At 38.1% G+C, this 19,800-nt stretch overlaps 4 protein-coding genes and 1 long non-coding RNA gene across 5 annotated transcripts; 3 read left to right on the top strand and 2 right to left on the bottom strand.

The window, feature by feature from the left end:
- Nucleotides 1–278: 278 nt before the first annotated feature.
- On the top strand, nt 279–5,459 carry LOC113677350 (uncharacterized). Its single transcript, XM_027194168.2, has 4 exons — nt 279–1,360; nt 3,395–3,599; nt 3,953–4,090; nt 4,469–5,459. Exons 1-4 carry the CDS (start codon nt 332–334, stop codon nt 4,654–4,656), a joined length of 1,560 nt encoding a protein of 519 aa, XP_027049969.2. The 5' UTR covers nt 279–331; the 3' UTR covers nt 4,657–5,459.
- On the bottom strand, nt 4,941–7,718 carry LOC113677352 (uncharacterized). Its single transcript, XM_089193006.1, has 3 exons — nt 7,483–7,718; nt 7,335–7,380; nt 4,941–6,696 (listed from the first exon to the last, which is right to left on the bottom strand). Exons 1-3 carry the CDS (start codon nt 7,522–7,524, stop codon nt 5,579–5,581), a joined length of 1,206 nt encoding a protein of 401 aa, XP_089049132.1. The 5' UTR covers nt 7,525–7,718; the 3' UTR covers nt 4,941–5,578.
- Nucleotides 7,719–7,765: 47 nt separating this feature from the next.
- LOC149034296 (uncharacterized) lies at nt 7,766–10,293 on the top strand. Its single transcript, XR_016182707.1, has 2 exons — nt 7,766–7,942; nt 10,029–10,293. It is a non-coding gene; the product is annotated as an uncharacterized LOC149034296 (long non-coding RNA).
- A 977-nt stretch (nt 10,294–11,270) lies between these two features.
- Nucleotides 11,271–15,837, bottom strand: LOC113677349 (prohibitin 1). Its single transcript, XM_027194167.2, has 8 exons — nt 15,725–15,837; nt 14,637–14,798; nt 14,383–14,525; nt 13,661–13,702; nt 13,174–13,248; nt 12,878–12,932; nt 12,529–12,569; nt 11,271–11,871 (listed from the first exon to the last, which is right to left on the bottom strand). Exons 1-8 carry the CDS (start codon nt 15,810–15,812, stop codon nt 11,650–11,652), a joined length of 828 nt encoding a protein of 275 aa, XP_027049968.1. The 5' UTR covers nt 15,813–15,837; the 3' UTR covers nt 11,271–11,649.
- Nucleotides 15,838–15,919: 82 nt separating this feature from the next.
- Nucleotides 15,920–19,277, top strand: LOC113677354 (small ribosomal subunit protein eS26). Its single transcript, XM_027194172.2, has 4 exons — nt 15,920–15,946; nt 16,974–17,151; nt 18,468–18,598; nt 19,157–19,277. Exons 1-4 carry the CDS (start codon nt 15,944–15,946, stop codon nt 19,220–19,222), a joined length of 378 nt encoding a protein of 125 aa, XP_027049973.1. The 5' UTR covers nt 15,920–15,943; the 3' UTR covers nt 19,223–19,277.
- Nucleotides 19,278–19,800: the final 523 nt, after the last annotated feature.

Below are 19,800 nucleotides of genomic sequence, written 5' to 3'. Positions count from 1 at the left end.
AGCTTTTTAAGAGTTGCGAAAACTTCGTGTAAACAAGCTAAAACTCAAAACAAATAAAAGCGTACACAAAAATATCCTTTTTATTATGTTAATGATGATTCAGCTGGATGTGAAAAGCTTCTTTTGGGGGTAAAAGAAGATTCTGAAAAGTGACTCTTGTAAAATCGTTACATAAACTGGAAGCTAAGAAATAATTTATACTATAGATAGCTCCCTCGAAATTTACCAGATGCTTTGCGGTGTGACGTTCTGATCTCCTGCTGCGATTGTTTTTTTTCATGGGGGGAACTATTAATTTTATTCAAATTTACGTTAATATCGGCGGAAATTTATGAAGCTCGAATGTTTACACAACTGCAAAAACTGCCAGGCTAATTTAAGGCGTGCGTGCATTACAAACACTTTACTTCCAATTGAATGCAGTGAACCAGTGAACCGAAACCTAGAATTCTCCGAGAAAATGAATACGTCCTTGTGGAACAACCTGACTTTATCGCCATGGCCCGATCCTACGACTTCTACAACAGCTGCTTACACAAGTGAAAACATCACCGGATTTCTTAGGAACAACACGAACAGCACCACAACATCTCCAGAAACTCAAGAGAATCTCAACCCTTTTTTCTTTGGATTAATTTTCCAGTCTGCCATTGTTCTGGTAGTGTTTGGAAACGTGTTAGTCCTTACAGCACTTGCGTGTTACCGAAATTGGACACCTGCAGACGTTTTGTTATTTTCACTGTCCTTAGCAGATATCTTGGATTCGATTGCCGCACTTCAGCTTTTGACGACTGTGAAATACTACATGAGACGACACATGACAGAAACCTTGTGCAATTTGTTTATAGGTTTGGTATATACATTTCGACTTGCTGCGGCAACCACAGTCACGGTAATGGCCTTAGAACGCGCTATGTTATTAGTAAAGCCCTTTAGGCATCATACTCTCATAACAGTTTCGCGCATGAAGAAATTTGTGCTTGGAGTTTGGCTCTTTTCCATATTTTCCGCTATTTTACCCTTCATTGGAGTCGGACATTCAGGATTTCGAAATGGAGAGTGTTTTTCGCAGATTTACAATTTGGGCAAAGCATATGCCATTTACATGGAGGTGCTTGGTGCACTACAATTGATAGCGGTGTTGGTTTCTTATTTTACGATCAAACTCTCAGGAAAAATGTTTATTCAGCGACAAACTGTTATGTCGGGAGGCGGTGAAAATGAACCTCATGGCACTCAAAATTGCAAAGATAAACTAAAGTCGCTAGGAACAACAAGCGGTGTGAGAAATATCAGAAAGCTGACGAAGATGATGACGATAGTGGTAGTTGTTTATTACATTAGCTGGTTACCTTTCCTGGTGAGTAATGTTTGAGGAAAAAATAATAAAATTAATCGTACTTCTGTGAACAAGTCATTTGAAATGTGATAAATAATGACATTGAAAACCGATTTAATAAGGCTTTCTTTAAGCCAAATTTGTGTAAGCAGGTGTAAAAACAAGAAAACACAAGTTCTTTGGTTAATATTGAATCCTCTGTTGAGTTCTTAGTCACAATCGCCGGTTGCTATTCGCCAAATTGAACTTACCAAAATCATTTGTGTGCTTTTGATGTCTCCGCGCACGTCTCTCAGCCATCAATTTGGGATGTGAACTGAGAAAGATGTCAATTAACCTTCAGATGTTACAAATAGTTCTAGTCCTGACAAGTAGACTTGCTTCCTCAAAATACAAAGATAATCTTTCCGTTTCGTATGATTACTAGTATCTTAAGTGGTGATTCTGAGTGTGAATATATCGTCAGTAATTCGGTTTATAATCGAACGACCGCTTACTAACACCGACGCCGTGTTAATATAAAAGTTAAAGAGTCAGTCAATGCCACAGTTAAAGCAGGCGACTGTACGATCAGACGTATAAGTATACAAAAGATCCATCTCGTAAAGATGACCGCATTCGAAAGTCTGATAACTCCCAAATTACGGCTTCCTAAAGTAATGTATACTGTATATTGATTGCGGCTGAAACATCTTTAAGTTAATCAAATTCAGTTTTATTGAGGAACAAGAACGCATCAGTCGAATGTTTTTCAATATGGTTGCGTAGAAGCAGTATAAATATTGTCATCTAAGCGGCTTAACAAAGGTAACCTAGTGGACTCTTTGTCTGCCCGTCGACAGGTCAAAACAAAACTGTCTATTCAATTATCGATCCTTCTACGTAATGCATTTTTAATTGTGGTTATGCTTAGCACAGGAACCGTTGATTTAAGATAAGCCACAGGCCGCCCAGGCTAGGTGAGTGAGAGATTTATTTCAAAGCGCGATTTCAATGAGGGTAAAGATTGACTTTTAAAAGAGTGTATCAGGGAGTACCATAGCAATTAGGAGCCGGTAAAATTGCTTTCTCCCACGCTCGTGACATAGCGATTAACATTTGTCTTTGCCAAAGGAATCTGTGGGCCTGCTTCGTATTTTGTGGCGCGGTTTGTTATGTTAGACAGGGTTCTATCCCTTTTAGTTCATTTAACTTTGATAAGACTGGAGAGAGACTCATATTTTTAAGAATTCGCTCTCTTGGGTTGGTCAAGTTATGTAACGAACATGCGAAATCTACATCATGGTACATATATTAGTTAGTTTTGTTGTTGTTGTTTTTTTTTTCCTACTTTTATATTTCCTAGTTGTAGTGCTTTAGTTATTAGTCAGGAGCTTGCGAATATGTGTGTTATAGATGTTGCAAGATGATATATGTAAATGTAAATGTACGTAAACCTGTAACTCGCGGTTATGCTTGATCGCCAAATCTGGTATTGAAAGAATGCCTGCTTTCTGAATTTACATGTGAAAATATGTCAAAATGCGACATAAAGGTCTGTTTAAATTATGCAGAAGATGATAAGCTGTCTGTGCTTAAATAATCGAACGCCTTCATTCGGACAATACCGAATGAAGGTCTCACAAAGAGAAAGTTACGTCACATATTTGCGATCTTCGTTTTGAAGAAAGGACTCTTAAGTCTATGTCATCATATAAAATTTGTCCACTATTCTGCAATCTTTCTTGTTCATTGGCGCAGAAATTAAAAAAAAAACACAACCTCGAGTAAAACTTTTCATGTTCATATCTGATAACTGAGAGAATCACGAACCAATATCAAAAACCCAATCTGATCATAGTCTGACTTTTGTAATTAATTAGATTAAAAAACTGAGGACTCCTACTCAGTTTTACTGATCAAATTAAAAAACAGAATTTTCCTACTAGGTCACGTGCCACCGTTGACATAAACTCGCTCAAGTTTCTTTAATTCAAGGTGTATTGATCACTGTTTTGACTAACTGTTGCATGTGCATCAACAAACTAACCTGATTCAATCTTTTATCCTTCACAGCTATACAACCTTTATTGTCTGATTGTTGACCGAGAGCCGGTGACCAAAGTTGTGGTGTTTACAAGTGTTATTTCTCTACTTCATGCTGTCGTCAATCCTCCGCTGTACGGTTGGATGAGCCAGCGATACAGACGAGGTTACTTATTTGTGTTCAAAATGGCGCTGAGTGTGTGTGGAGGCAAACGCCCCAGCAGGAGAACCCTAAGTAAGTTCTTGCTCCCCGTGTATTTCATGTGGTAAACTCCAAAACTAATTCTACACCTGCTTTCCCTTGCACCACAGCACTTGTGACGTCAAATTCGGCGCGGACACTAGTACTGTCCATCTGTGGCTTGTGTGACAGCTACCTCTTCTCTCTTACAAAATGATGACGTAATTCGTCATCTCTGAACAGCAACTGGACAACATGAAAAAGATAAAATATGTCTAGAACTATGAATTACACTTTTTATTTGCCATAGTGCACGACCCTAATCAACAAATAAAGCTAAGAACTCAATTCCTTCCTTGTAATTCAATGTATAAATTAAGCTGTTTTCAATCTTGTTCACCATACAGGCGTATCTCGGCGATTCTGCCCAGAAGCTAATCTCTCACGACGAGCGACGAGTATAGATTTAACTGTTTGCAGCAGTCGGTTGTCTTTACCACACGTAAATCTTCCCTTTGGTGTGGCTGACAAGAACAGGAAGGAAGGTAGCATGAGTTTGAATTTATAGATGGGAAAAACCTCAATACTAAAAAATAACACAGATATTGTCTGTAAAACTACCTGAAACCTAAAAAAGGAGCCATTCTGGAGAACGCGATCTTTTATTGTCAGACTCCATGATTTTAAAGACTCAATTTGGTCTCATAAAACATGACTCCTTTAAAAAAAAACATAAGCGAAGCTATTTCTGGAGGATTACGATGGAAATACTGGCACTCACCCACTGATCACTTGGTTACCTAGAAGTCTTCGACCTCTTTAAACGATAATGCACATCAAAAGCTTATTTCTGAGTGTCTTTTTCCATACTTAGATATTCACAGAAACACTTGTATAAAATTTGTCACTTTTTGTTATTACAGCAAGCCATTCTGGCATGGAGACAACTTCGAAAACACTTGGTGGAAAAACACAGGACGACAATGATTCAAACAATAATAACAACATGGCCCTGGCGCAAACAGAAGCGGAAAAACCCAGAGTCGATGACAGCCTGGACAAGGATGTGATGCAGCTATTGGATTCTATCATCGACAGAATAGAAGTATAGTTCATGTTATCATTCAAAGAAAGAAATCCAGTTTCCCAAGTGGACTTTTGCTTTCATTGTGTGGTCACTTAGGAACGACCATCATCAGGGTAGAGAACACGCGCATTACGCTTGAAATTTTATCTATCTTTTGCAAAATTCCTGCGCAACTACGCCACCTTACATGTAATCGTTTACGTATGCCCAAAGCTACCGTTTAGAAATCCCTATAAGCGTGAGTATCGTGAGTAGTAAAGTGAGTATCAAAGTTGAAGGAAAGAGAAACTTGAACAATGACTGTATTAGTGGGAACAAGAACCAATCTTCAAGTTTTTTCGGTGAATTCTTCATCAAACTGGAACTGTAAGGAGATGAGTAATTACACAGATTTGCTTGAGTTATGGTGCATAGGTAGACAAATCCGTACTAGTAGATAACGGCAATCCGATTCCAGTGATTCGGACGAGTTTTGAGAAGCAAGCTACAGTTGACAAAAACACTGGCTTTCATGTTCGCTAATTTGGTTCATCTAGGATAATCAGTCACAAGGCCACGTGTGTCCTTTCGCTACTTAACGTTACCGATGAAACGTTCGCGACAAGCGCCGGGGGAAAAAACACTCTATTCCTGGCTACCATTCACGTCTCACTTAAGGTCCACGCATGCGGAAGCTGTTTGAAAAGTAACGTCAGAAGAAGCCAGTGATAATTTGCACTTTGACTGGGTGTGAAATAGTCAGAGGCCTGAAAAACTGCACTATGCCTTGAAACCGTTCCTGTCATTCCTTTACAATGTTAAGCCGATTAAAATTTTTATATAAACCAGTATTTGTAAATCATTTACAACGCCCCTGGTTTTTGACAGTTTTTCAAAGAATCGAGTGTTTTTGTGCAGACACAAGAGGAGGTTCTTTTCCTCCAACTTTCAATCCAAAAAAAATTCCTTAGTTTGTTTTGAGTTCTAGTTGATGATTTTCTATCGGCACGATATCTTGAATTTGTTCCTTTGAAAGATGTTCAGAAATTGATGTGATGTCTGGCTGATTTTCCAAAGTTTTCAGATGTTTATCAATTGCTTCATTCGGTTGAACTTTTTCAATGTCCACTGTGTGTTCTTTAATATCACTGACTTCTTTCTCTTTTTCAAATTTTTCAAGCAATGGCTGGATTGGATCGATAGGTTTGGGAGGTGGAATTGACATTTTCTTTTTCGACTTCCTCGTTTTCACAAACGAACAGGGAGGACAGGTTTTGTTCATCGTGAATTTTCTAGCCTTGTGGATTGGGAGAATTTCATTCTCGAACTTTAACTTGCCTTTCCTTCCCAACCGACCAGCTTTAGGCGTAGTACTCCAGATTCTCAGCTGACCTCTCTGAGTATGATGCTCCCTCCTTCTCACATATGCACCAGTCACTTTATTCCAGTCCTTAACATCTAACTTCATCCTGCGTCTACGCGGAGCAGGAACAACATGCCTACGCGCAGCATGGCCAACACCAGAACCATCAAGACCGTGCGTGGTGTGACTGTGAGTCACGTGACTGGCAGTAGCTTGACTCCTTTCCCATGGCTCCTCTTCTTGAAAGTCTAACGGAATACGCTCCATGTCGGAAATATCAGCTATACCAGGTATTTTTTCTTCATCGTTCATCTCGTTCGCAATCGGTTGCATTGAAGTTGGACTTCCGATGTCCTCCATTTCGTCATCGATCGATCCCATTGGATTTGGCCATGCTTCCGACATTGTATCGATTGGTGGAATACTAGTTGGCTGTGGAAAACTGTTCGGTTGAGCAAACGAATATGTCGTCAAGTTTTTCAGTCCGTTTGTGGCATTTTTAACAACAGACACACCGTTGGTCACTTTTTTGTCGTTTACTACAGAGTACAAATTTGTTTTGAAGGGTGCTTTGTTGACAGCGTCGAATTTTCGGCCTTTATCTTTTGTAGAGGGCACGGTCGAGTTTTGATGCATGAAAACATAATTAGTGGGTGTGGTCGATGTGGGAATGGCCTGCACCATTTCAAGGATACCGCTGCGGCGAGGTCCGTTTTGGTTGACTATAGAATACGAAAATTAGATCAGTTAGAACGAAAAACTCCCAACATTTTTGAGATCGCTCTTCTACATTTAGTACGGTTTTTACTTCAGTTTTTACCAAGAGTAATTGATTTTGAATGCACGCACTCAGTAAATATTCATTTCCTCTAGAGATTTTAGCAGGAATTGGGCTCTTTAGCGGGTGTGGTATATACTAACAGCTAAGAGCTTATATCCTAGCAACTGAAACGAAGACCATCAGCTTGAAAAAAGCAGTTTGAAATTACATCAAACAAGTGGAAAAGCGGTATCTCGATGAGGCTAGGTATTGTTTCTTAGGAGGCAGAACAATTTAAATCCTGTGCTAATTTTTCACCCTGCAGGTAGGTCATTGGGAAATATCTTAACGTCTATATCTAACTTGATTTTCTTAATATCCATTGTGTAGATGAATTATTTATTCCGCCAGCTGTTATTTTTTAAAACGAGCTTGTTATCATTCAAGTAGAAGTTGAAGACTTTTGCTTGTTTTTATAGAGATATTTTACGTTCTTTCCAAAACAAATAATTTTGGGCCTAAACCCTAAATTCCGAATATTTCATATAAATTAACCAAAGTAGCCTTGGTCTAAATGTATAGTCAAATCATCCAACTTACGGGAAATAGATTTTCCTCGCCTCTTTTGATGAGCTGCAGAAAAACTCTTTTCGCCAAATGGGGAAAAAAAATAAGAAACTCATTAACATTTATAAGCAAAAGGCCTTAAATAAGGCTCACGCTAAAATTGACTAAATACAATATTTACCTCAGTAGCCAAGTGCAGAGTCAATAATATGAACATTAACATGTTGACAAGAACTCCCGCACTCTTTTCGCCTGGAGCCTTCCACTTAAATTTTTTCCTGAAAATAATTTTGCAATGATTCTTTGGCTATTTTGGCTATTATTTTTTGAGGGACTTACTTTCGAGAGGAAGAGTTTCGATTTTTTTTAAGTTTTAAAGTCGTCAACCTATGGTGCTTAGCAGGTGTTTGAACGGTTGATCTTTGGATGAAATTTAACGGTTGCAAAGGCGATAACCTGTCGAATTGAAGACGGGGGTAATCCGGTCCAATGAACTGTTACGCTGAAGACATATCTGGTCCTGAAATCTCTCTGTTGGTTATAAATCCTCCGCTAAATGAATTAGAACATATTTTGGGCTTTCTCGGAATGCATTAAATAAGAAATGATGGCGGAGAATGTTAAAAAACCTCGATCAAAAGGTAATGATGAACCGCAGTTTGCTTGCTGTTATTGTTGTACTATGGGTGAGGGCGAAACACTTTGGCTCCAGGCGGCCAATCATGACTTTTGCGCACTTAATATAACCGATAAAGTACCTATTCGTGGTGTATCTTGAAAATTTCTTAATTTATGCCAACCCAAAGTGATAACTTAATATTTTGACTTTAACTTGATGTCGAATTTGACTCTTAACTGTGGATGACGTCACATAAGCGTGGTTCTGTATTTCGTGATGACGTTAGCAGTCTCAAAAGCAATCTTCGACGAACGAAAATTATAAGAACTGTGAAAGTTATCAGATGAGTTGTTACTTTGTAGATTCTTCAAGACTGATGGATTAAGAATAATCTTTTTTATGCGTCCGTATTGAAATCTCTGTGGTTCATGCCTCTCATGGAAAATCACTTTTACCACTGAGCAACGTGTTATCTGCAAGATTTTGCTGCTTCTGGCATTCGTGATTCTGAAGTGCATTTTTTAAAGAACAAGTTCTGTCTTCTTTGATGCAGTTTTGTTTATTTTTTGAGGAAAGATTCACCAAGGTCTCGCAAAACTGAGTTAAACAGTAATTGTAAGACATCCTAAACGCTGTTTGAAGTTGTAACCTAACTCATTATGTACCTTTGAACAGACTTAACCCTTGCACATCACACACCACACATCACACATTACACATCACCTTTATTTCACGTCAGATTTACAAGAGTAGCTGTATAGCTAATTTCTCCGAGAAAGAAAAAAAACAGAAAATAAATAAATAAAAACAATATCGTATATCATTTTTGCAGTGAATTTTTTCACGTGTTGAAAGTGCGTAAACGTTTTAGACGTGTAGTACGTCTTAGTTTACAAGCAACTTTAGCAGAACACTTGAACGAGCCTTAAATTAGAAGGCAATTATGACAAATTCCGTGTCATCTGTAAACAGTTCGCGACGAGTGCTTTGTTAAAACGCTAGACGCGATTTTCCCTTCGAATTCGTGTCTAGGACAACGCCCTCTTTCTTACTTTTGTTCTTACACAGGTTTCAAAAAGTCGTTCAATTTTTGAGATCTTATTTTAAACCCTTTAACATCCATAAGTGACCAAGACAGAACTTCTCCTTACAATATCAATACAATTCCAACAAGATAAGTTACGAGAATAAAGAAAAATATTAATTAGTGGATTATTAGTTGATCCAGTACCAAATTCTCCAAAATCATAAGAATTGTAAGGGGACGGCAGGGAGAAAAACTAATGAGATGTTGGGAGCTCAAGGGTTAAGGCCCATAAAAAGTCTTTTCATAGCTGTGTTCGCAAGTTTGCTACGACACTAGCGATACTAACTATCGATCTCTAGCTCTCCAGGACCCAATGCCATCATCGTGTTACTGCCATAGCTAGGATTGCGGAAAAGATTGGCCTATAAAAATCGCGTATTGTTTATAATGGCTTCGGCAATAAGTGCAAGCTTTATAACAGGACAACAAGAACAACTGAAATGTTGCTAACAATTAAATCTTGAAGGACTCGGCAACCATCTTAGTCACTTCACTTGAGACAAACCCGTTCCTTCCCCGCGAGAGAAGACACAAAACATCAATGGCACCATCGCCATGGCATTTCAGCAAGACGCGAATTTATCCCTGGTGAAAATCATGCTTAATTAAGACGAAGTGTTTACTCTGAAAAATAACGTAATTGATGATGTACAGAACTTGCTAAAGATAGCAACACACTGGTCTCTAAACTAAACGGAGTTAAGAGAGTTGTTTACCACCAAAAGGTGCTATTTATAAACAAGGGGTATCTAAATATACATCCAGCTGATGATAGAGGTGTCTTCTTTTTCACACAACCTGTGTCAGGTATAAGGTCAGCTTAATGGGATTAACAAATAACGTTTCGGCGGCTAATAACGAGTAAGATTCCAGGTTAAGTCGTCAAATTTTGAATAATATAAGCCATGACAATCTCGTTATGCGTTCAGCTTCAGCTTATTTCATTTTTAATGAACTCCGTTTAGTCTCATGGGTTATTGTCGTTTACCCGAAACATGTAACGTGCTTCTTTATTTTTCAGGGAAACCTGGTCTCCATGGTTTCGCGAACTTTTCTTTCCTGGCAACACAGGGATGCTTTTTAATTCCTTTATTTGTCCTTTGTCATGAAGGGCTGAAATCGTTTTTTTACATCGGTAGAACAAAGCAAGGACTGCATGACAGATTGACTGAGCAATTCAAGGCCCTCGCTAAAAATGACAACTCGTCGGCCATTGCTGACCGTGTCGACACCAATGGACCTAACACTGATTAGGATCATTTTGACAAACTGGCGTCGAGAAAAACCGATTAACGTTTTAAAGGAAAAAAAACACCACATGTCTTTGAACAAACGCTAACTTTTAATGTCAGCGTTAGCGCTGAGGGGCTGATGCTTCAGTTTTAGCGTCGTGCACGTTTTCTCGCAACGACTCAAAAATTTATCTCTACAGAAAAATGAAACCCAAGTTGTGGTGCCAACATCACAATCAACTCAACAAAACGTCCCTTACATCCAACAGATACCTAGTGTGGTTTCAAAACAATTATTGAATCGGTAAACAGCGTAGCATTCACAGCGGAGACGGCTTTTACATACAACATCACTTGATGCATTTAGAGTTGCTCGAACAAGAAAGAAGAATAAAAAGCTTCTTCCACCATTTTCAATACGCGGAACTCTTTTCCAGATAAATCCTCTCTCAGTTTTTGGAGCGAGGTTGTTCTGATAATTTTTAGCACCAAAGTTTGTTTACCTGGTCGATACGTGTAGATGAAAGTCTTTATCATTGATTTCAAAGTCCTAATTATTCAAGTTTGCACTATACGGTATTCTTGTTCGCCAACAGTTTTACTTTCTTGGTTTATTAGCGTGTATTGTCACTGGACCTGAACAGCTCGATCAATCGATGAAATTAAGGGCTCTGGGCATTTCAGGGATTCAGTTTTGAGCATTGGTTCCTTACCGTATGGATCAGTTCTATGCTAAGTCCATCCATTTCTTTGTCTCCTAAGAGGGTTTTTTTTAGGTTTGATTAGGGTCATGGCAGGAGTGTTTTACTCTAAAGAACAAGTACGAGATCTAAGTCAGAGTGCTCCGCGGGGTTCAGCCTATGAGTAGCCATACCCTCCCCGACAATTGAAACGGAGGCGAGGGAACCCCTTAGGGGGGAGGGTGCACGTAGGCTACGCGGGGTTTCTCGCGATGAAAACTTACCGAGAAACATAAAGAGACGAGGTCAAGATAAATAAAACACAGAAGCAAAAACAAAAAGAAACATGCATTAATTGAAAGAGGCGTGTATATTTTTGATCAGTTGATTCATTACAAATCGTGCAATTTCACATATTTACCTCACCGACAGATAACTTACAGGAAAAACTCGTTCCCCGAAAAACCTTTGAAATCCAACTACTAACATGTGGAAGCTGATAACGAAACACCTAGATAGGTAGTTCAATATTGTAGTTTCACCCACGAAAATCATTGCTAGGATCTGTTGAATTTCATCGTCACTTTTTGGTGCGATTTTTTTTGAGCTTAAAAGTTTAACTTCGAATTTCAAGACGAAACACAAGTTATCCGAAAAGTGTCAATTCTTAACTGTTTAAGTTTTAGCTATGGCCGTGTTTTTCGTCTCAATCTTTTTCTACATCATATCCTTACTGACGACCGACAGGCAGATTCAACAACATATTCTGTCCATGAGGAAGGTACGCTACATTTCTTGAACGAGATAACTTGTCTGCGATTTCCTCAGCGGCTTCCATTTTCCTGAGCACAACAAGCCCTTCGCCAGCCTCTTTAAACGCGTCTGCTAAAAGCTCTGCTCCCTTAGCGTCTCCCTCAGCCCGGATCACTGTGGCTTGCTTGTGTTGCTCCGCCTGAAAAAAGGACGTTGATTACAGTTAATACGTTAGGCACACCACAGAGCACATTGCTTTGATCGCGCCTCTCCACACAGCACCTATCCAGAGCCAAACTTGAATGAAAAAAATATAATCGTTCTCTTTCTCGCTCTATTCAAATACTACTTTTGGTAAACACACAAAGAACAAATTTTTGCGTCGAAAATTCAAAGATAAGTGTGAATTTTAACAAAAATTACTAAATTCATTGATTCTGTGACACCGCTGGACTGAGAAGGAAAGTTCAAACACTCGCACACACTTTCAGTGTGTGCACCCAGCCGATGTTGTATGCAGAAGAGTAACTAACTTATCAAAGCACGACCTTCTCGGGCTTTTTTCCTATGTGAGCTGGAGACAAAAATTGAAAATCAAACTCCACCCCTTTGATATCACTTTCTCTCTCAATCCAGCCTTCTCAAAGCAACTTGTTTGGAACATAATTCGGTGACAAAATAAGACATTTCTGAGATTGAGGTGCACAAAATTGCCAAGAAAATTAATGCTTTCCTAATATCAAGGGGGTGCAGCTCCCTTTCCTCCCCTCCCTCGTGTCTTTCAAACCTTACACACTTGGACTGCCATTGTGTTTCACTTGTATTAGTTTCAGTTGCCCCTATTCCCCCCCCTTACCTTCTCCACCAAGAATCTGGCACGTTCTGCTTCTTGCTGAGCTATAAGGCAACAAGACAAAGTATCGTTTGTAATGAGAAACAGTTTGCTGTATTATAATCAATTTGAATTATATGTAAGTACGTCTTTGCAAACGCGAAAACAAGCCAAACCACACGAGCTCTCCTGCAAGGTTACATTTGGCAATAATTGCTGGAACTGATGAAGGGGTTATTCCTGAAAGATCTTCACACACGTAAATATTAAAAATTGAACTGCCTACTTCTCACAAAAAAAGTCTACAGCATTCTTGCCAAGAATTGCCAACTTTGCCAGCCGAGAATTACCAACTTTGTCATAAGTTACTCACCAACTTGTTTCATTTCCACAGCTTCTGTAAACTCTTTGCCAAAAGTCAAATGTGTCTGAAATAGAAATAGTGCCTCATTCAGATTTAATTTCAACATCAAAAAGTTATCAATGTGAATTATAATTGAAGATTGTAGATCCTTGCAACAAAGCATGACAGTTTTTTAACAGATCTGTTATCACCTTTGAATACCAAATATGATAATGTTATTGAAAGGAAAAATACATTAAGTTATGTATGTTGACAATTTGTACGTTATTTAGTTCTTAGAATTTTACATAAAAGCAAGACCTCACCAAAGATATATCATCTAAAATAAGCCCAAAACTTGCAGCTCGCTCCGTCAGTAGATCCTGCACTTTTTGTGAAACCTGCAATTGAAATCATAGTTATTTATTAATAACTATCAATAAATTACAGCAAATTGAATGCAGAATGTAAAATGTTACATGTAGGTTTCCAGGTCTTCAAAATACTAACATGAATGAGAACCACAAAAAACCCTTGGAAATGTCATTGTTCATTATGGTTTTATAGACAAATAAACATTTACTTGTTTGTCTCACAGTGTGAGAGTCAGGCTAAGCAATAGTCTTGACTGCAATGTTTCCACTGCCAAATTGAATTTCCAAACACTTCCTAACATCCCACACCCCCCACCCCCTAAAAAAAATCTGCATTTGATAAAATAATTTTTAGAAATGTTTTCAAAGACTGCATATCTTTGGCTCTTGGAATATTTCTCTGCCTACAAGTATCTTCATTCAAAGCAATGATGCTTACCACTTCTCTCTGTGTTATGAGCTCTCCAGCATCAAACTGGGCCTGTTAAGTATTAAAAGACAAGTAAAAACACTCATACTACTGCCTAAAGTGACCACAATCACACACTTTGCAAAAATTTTGAAAAGGGCTAATGCTGAAAATGTCAGCTTCTCAAAATTTTCCACAGCAGTCAATTTGCCCATGGAAACTTTATGTTTTTCACCATCCACTTGTGTTAAATAACTATCCATAACTGAACTAAGGAAGAAAGGACATTTTACTTCTGGAGCCAAACAATTTGGGTAATCAGACTAGGTAAAAGATAACCACTGAAGTGAAGTGCTTGGGGAGCTGTAAATATATATTATACACTAATACTGTGTATACTGAAGTTCATACAAACTTGTTAAGTATTTTTCTGTGTCAACAACATATAAAACTGGTTAAAAATCACCTTGACCTGAAATTATTATTTAACTTCAAATAATATTCTATCCCCCTCACTTCCAAAGTCTGATAACCACTTGTACCAACTAATGACCAAATGGTATTTTCTCTTGTAACTTTCTCAAAAGAATGGAAGTTATATCAGGGCAATTTCCCTTAGTTCATGATTTTCTTTATTCTCATTACCAGTAACTTCCAACTTGACAATGTATTCATGCTATAAGAAGAATTTATAAATTGATTGTTTCTTGGAATGAAATAGTGATTTAAGCAGGAAATCTCTGTTTACTCACCACCACAGCCTTTAGCACTTCATTGATGATGGAAGGAAGAACACGCTCATCATAATCTTCCCCAAGATTCATGTACAACTTGGGCAAAATATGTGGCTGAGGTCGAAACAGAATTCTTAAAGTAATATTGACATTCTGTAAATCTGCAAGAAGAATTTATGTCCAGATTAGAAATAGAATAACTTGTAGATATACTTCTTCCACTCTCAAGTAGTTCCACTTATATTGTGCACTATCTACAAATTTATCATTACCTTTACTTCCTGTTGTTACAGCGACATTTCTAGGTCGACTGCGGATGTCAAATATAATTGGTTTCTGCACCCAAGGAATGAGAAAATGAGTTCCTTCACCTGTTACCTCAGGTTTCACTCCTTGAAATCGATCAAACAGTACAGCTCTATGACCTCCTTCAACTAAAGAGTACAACAAATGAACAGTTGGTTTAGGCACTGAAATTTAACTTAAATAGTTTAGTTAGCTACCTCAATCTTAACTATTGACCCATCTTAGACTAGCTATGGCTATTAGTGGATCAGCCAATGTAATATTGATAATCTGAAAATTTACTGAATAAAAAAGTATGAAATGTGAAATGTAAGATCAATGTTGCCAGTTCTTAAATTCAATGATGGAGATCTCTTGATTAAGCCATCTTGATAACAATCACTAGAAAATTGCATACAGAGTTTGTACAAACCTTTATGCAATCAGCCAGGCATTTGCTGAGACAAAGGAGGGGGCTGTCCTGGTGTACCGGTACACGAGGGAATTCCTTTTGTTTTCATAACCATACATGGAGTTATGACGCAGTTCTTTAATGTTTCCTTCCTTTGTGTACCGGTACACGAGGACACAACCCAAAGGAGCCTGATACTAGCCAACTGACCAACAAAGCTTATGTAACTTGGTGTAAAACAAATTACTTCAAGAAGAATTGTCAGGATAACTTTTTCTCACAAACTCTTCGGAAAAGTTCTTCAAACATATAAATCACCTTAAAACTTTCATTCACGTGCTGCTTTAACTGGTGCTGTCCAACAAGCAAACTAGCCCATCCTAACACCCTAATGCTAAAGCTGAAGTACTGATTGTGGGTTCAAACGAAGCAAGGAAAGGATAAAATTGAGCAGTTTTAGTTCTAGCAGCTAATGGATCAGATTCCTTGAAAAAGTTCCGAATAGAGTTTCAAATCAAACGTACCAACTCAGTTGTATTCCTGAGATGTTAAAATACTCGAGCTATATCAGTTGTCAAACGCACTCATCAGCTTCTTAAAGTTCGACCGATCGAAACTGAGACTCAGCATGCGAGAAATTCTCAAAGTAAAAATTCATATTACCGTTGAAAAGGGCTGTGTTGACAACACCGCCGACACAGGCGATACCCATACCCAATATTCCGAGCCTGTTGAGGAAAGATGCAGCCATTTTGTTCGAAAACCACGTGAATGACGAAATTATTGCGCGAGCCCGCGATTACATTAGATAATTCTGGGGCGGCCCTACACAAATATCAGGGGCTCCATGTGAGTGGTCTCTTTCCTCTCCCTGAGATCAAAATGGTGAGCCCTTTGTGATTTGTAACTGAAATTTTGAGGAATTTTCATGGTTATATCAAGGTTCAGCCTAGTTCAAGGAGCATGCTGTATATTTTAGGCCATTTCCTCACCTCGTTTCTTTACATTTCATCACATCTTCACTGAGAAAGGGAAAATTTTTGCTGTTCAAGTTGATTTGTCGTGTGGATGTAAAACCACGTTGTCACTTACCTTGGTAGCTTGAAGTCATATTCTCGATCGTTGGAGAATAATATAGCCCATTCCCATCTTCATATAACTTCTCAATTAAAAAAAGAGTTCTAAGAGATATTCTGTTCGCCAAACGATGCGGCTATACTTGGTATTGTGTGCATAAGTGTGTGTTAGTTTCGTAGGTTAGTGTTACAGATAAAACTGCTTCAGAAGTCGATGATACAGATATATTTTGTTTTGAGCATTCTAGGGCCTGATGTTTTATTAGTTGTACTGATCAAATTTCAATTGTTAATTTGACTGAAATTGAGGGCATCAGAGGTACACAAGGCATTTACTTCCTGGGCTATAAGAATCTGTATGAATTCTCACAACTATCCATACCATATTAACTCGAATTTAGACTGAATGATTAACAATGACAAAACGTGCTGTTTGGTATCTTTATTTCACTTTTGTTGTAATAGAGCTGGTAAATCTTTGTGAACATATTAAATTGCTTTATACACACATTTGCACACCCATGAGTGTGTGTTTGTAGTGAAAGATTGCGGTGGGAATTTCTCTTTGTGTAACATCTACACCATACTGTAGAAAACATTTTGAAGCCATTGATTCTTGTGTCTATATATTCACTGGAATATGAGGCACTTGGAAAGGTTTAATAGGGCTTGAAAAGCTTAACCATGAGCAACATTTATGATTCTTTCTTACTCACTAAACATCTTGCATGTGTCATATTTCAATAATTGCAGTACTATATCAGTGTGAATGATGGATTATTCCTCCTTTATGGGAGAAATTCTTACTTCAAGTGTTTTTGCTTTGTATTATTTAGACCCAGAAGAGGCGTAATTGTGGACGTTCCAAGCATGGCCGTGGGCATGTCAAGTTTGTTCGTTGCACAAACTGTGCACGTTGTGTCCCAAAGGACAAGGCTATAAAGAAATTTGTCATTAGGAATATTGTGGAGGCAGCTGCAGTCAGGGATATAGCTGATGCCAGTGTGTACGAAGGTGAGATTGTTATGTAAATTTTTTTTAAATATTGAATTTTTCTTCTTTTAAAGATGTTCTGAAATGACATACTAGCAACTTTATAGACTGTTACAGAAAAACAGGTGAAGTTAGATAAATTTATATATTTTTGTACACAAAGTTTGAAATTGTGTTACTGCTATATCCAGCTATTCCAGGAACAACTTCCTATGGAATATTTAGGCTCTTTTTCCAGGTTTTCCAGGTTGAAAAACTATAAAACAGTGTGTTGCATTTTCATGTATTTCAAATGCTAACAAGGATCATACAGTCTTTCTCAAACCTTAATATGTACGAGTGTTTTTTGTTTCCTTTTTTGCACTTGAGACATCCATAGCTTTGCCTTGGTCACTTTCTTTTTTTGTGGCTTCCAAGTTATTGTTATCACCACTTCCATCACACTTTAAAGGCTCATACTAACAAAGACTATTACAAACACAATTGCAAAGTTTTCATGGAAGGCAAATTGGATCAACCATATTCATTTGCCATTAGGGGAACAGTAGTTTCAGTGTTATTCCTCAGGTGATTATGAAAAAAAAAACCCAAATTGTGGTCTATTTCTTCACTCCCAACCTGTCACACATGAAAGAACAGATGCATAGGGTCTTGTGCTTAGATCACTTGGTCAATCTGTTATCTGCACTTGGCAAAAGTGAAAACTGAACTAAATTGTAGAAGTTGTAGTAGTCAAGTCAATGTTTGTTGGCTAGAAAGTTTTAAATGGCTTAAAATGACCAGCATAAAGCCAATTGCAGCCATTGTGCTCTGAAAGATTAAAACCCCTGGAATAATTATCTCTTGCTAGTTGATTATAGGGAGATACAACAATGTAGGATGTATTGTGAGACCAATCAGAGGGCTTGCATCTCTTTATTCTCCTGAGCAATGATACCAAAATGATGTTAGATTATGTGGCAGCACCACACAACTGATCTCCTTCTAGACTGCAGTGGTTTATGAACTTTTCAGAGACCACAAGGAAAGCCTTTGGCATGCAACAATGTTCCTGTTGCATTTGTTTCCCTGTCAACTGACATTTAGTCAGTAGTAACTGTTTATTCATCATTTGAGACTGGACCCCTAAATCAAATCCTGATGCAAAATTTTAAAAGACAAATAAACTCAAAATAAAAATTCTGTCAATTGGTTTGGTGGTTTGATGGTTTGGTGTATACTTGTAACTGTAGACTTGATCTGTAAGGACCATAATCCAGAACAAGTGGTAAAGTGGTAAAATTTCTTGACAAATTCTGCCAAAACACTGGTGACTTCATTTGAAATTATTTTTTCAGTGTATGCTCTTCCCAAACTGTATGTGAAGCTTCACTACTGTGTTAGCTGCGCAATTCACTCCAAGGTTGTGAGGAATCGTTCCAAGGAAAACAGAAAAATCAGGGTCCCTCCTCCAAGGTTCCCACGTAGGGTAAGTATCTATTGCTGTTCTACCTCAAGCAATACCTTTAGGATGGATACCTTCAAAAATGAGACATTTCAAGCAGGTCCTTGTGACATTTTACAACAAAAAGAACGGATATACCTGTATGTTGAGTTTGTCATTTACTTTATGTGGAGTCATCTCCAGCTCTTACAGCTATTCTTGTCTCTCTAAGTCTTGCTATTTAGTTATAAGCAAACTGTTACTGAACATTCCAATTAACAAGTCTCCCTTCTCCCACCCCCTTTCTCCCCCCCACCCCCGCCCCCCCAAAAAAATAAAGGAAAAAAACGGAAGAAACTTTGTCTTCCTACAAAAAGCATAATTAATTATCTTGAGCTTAATTTATGGATGAACCCTTGGGCCTCTAGTAAGAGTTTTGTTGAGAGAGAATTGACTATTAAATGATTACTTTGCATTGTTATTGTTTCATGACACTTTTAAAGTTTCAGATAGATGAAACATGACTTGAACAATTGCAAATTACTGAACACCAGGATTTTAGTTTTTGTTTGATTTATTGTTTCTTTTTTCTTATTATTTTAGCCTGACAATCCTCAAGGGCAGCGTCCAGGAGGTGGTGTTGGACCACGACAAACTACGTCATCGTAAATCTGTCTTATTCCATCAAAAGATGAGATAATAAAGTACTGCTTGTTAAAATCAATAGGTCTTTGATTCGTGTTTTCGCGATCACTAGATTTGAATCTTCGCGTCTGGTGCGCGCATAATATTCTCCTCTTCTATTTCTCTGAACGCCGCCACGTGTGTGAAGCCTGGAGTTCGATAGGGACAGGACTTGGATGGCCAATTAAATATTCCAAAGTGCCTTTTTTCTTTTTTGTTGTTGCCTTTGAGACATACATGTATCAAGCATGAAAAGAAATTTGCAATGGGCCATTGTCATTCGACTTTTTATATGGGATTCTGTCGCATTTGCAGGGCTGTGGCTGTTTCGGGATTGACTCTTCTGGTTTCTTGGGTTGGTTGAGTTTCAGGGCCCGTCCGGGGAGCAGGCAGTGAAAGTGCTAATTCTGCCATAATTTTTCATTCACCCACCGATGAATGAACAATTTAGACCTGCATTGGTCAAACTTCCTATGATTAGAAAAGACCTAAAAGCTTTCAATCTTGACTCCAGAGTAAGTCTTAAAACCCTAGTTATCCCTTCTTCTGTGTCAAAATTGCCT

Source organism: Pocillopora damicornis, chromosome 14, assembly GCF_964200805.1.
Source record: "Pocillopora damicornis chromosome 14, jaPocDami1.2, whole genome shotgun sequence".
NCBI lineage: Eukaryota > Metazoa > Cnidaria > Anthozoa > Scleractinia > Pocilloporidae > Pocillopora > Pocillopora damicornis.
This window is presented reverse-complemented; position numbering and strand designations above follow the sequence as displayed.

Bases quoted from the DNA above. Each gene is read 5' to 3' on its own strand.
- LOC113677350 (XM_027194168.2), top strand. From the start codon at position 332: ATGAAGCTCGAATGTTTACACAACTGCAAAAACTGCCAGGCTAATTTA. The intron at 1,361-3,394 runs GTGAGTAATGTT...TATCCTTCACAG, and splicing joins TTAGCTGGTTACCTTTCCTG to CTATACAACCTTTATTGTCT. The intron at 3,600-3,952 runs GTAAGTTCTTGC...TTCACCATACAG, and splicing joins CCCCAGCAGGAGAACCCTAA to GCGTATCTCGGCGATTCTGC.
- LOC113677354 (XM_027194172.2), top strand. The intron at 17,152-18,467 runs GTGAGATTGTTA...TTATTTTTTCAG, and splicing joins TGATGCCAGTGTGTACGAAG to TGTATGCTCTTCCCAAACTG. The intron at 18,599-19,156 runs GTAAGTATCTAT...TTATTATTTTAG, and splicing joins CTCCAAGGTTCCCACGTAGG to CCTGACAATCCTCAAGGGCA.
- LOC113677349 (XM_027194167.2), bottom strand. From the start codon at position 15,812: ATGGCTGCATCTTTCCTCAACAGGCTCGGAATATTGGGTATGGGTATC. The intron at 13,703-14,382 runs GTGAGTAAACAG...AATACTTAACAG, and splicing joins AAGTGCTAAAGGCTGTGGTG to GCCCAGTTTGATGCTGGAGA. The intron at 12,570-12,877 runs GTGAGTAACTTA...GTTGCCTTATAG, and splicing joins TGTGGAAATGAAACAAGTTG to CTCAGCAAGAAGCAGAACGT.
- LOC113677352 (XM_089193006.1), bottom strand. From the start codon at position 7,524: ATGTTAATGTTCATATTATTGACTCTGCACTTGGCTACTGAG. The intron at 7,381-7,482 runs GTAAATATTGTA...TTTGGCGAAAAG, and splicing joins CTCTGCACTTGGCTACTGAG to AGTTTTTCTGCAGCTCATCA. The intron at 6,697-7,334 runs GTAAGTTGGATG...CGTATTCTATAG, and splicing joins GCGAGGAAAATCTATTTCCC to TCAACCAAAACGGACCTCGC.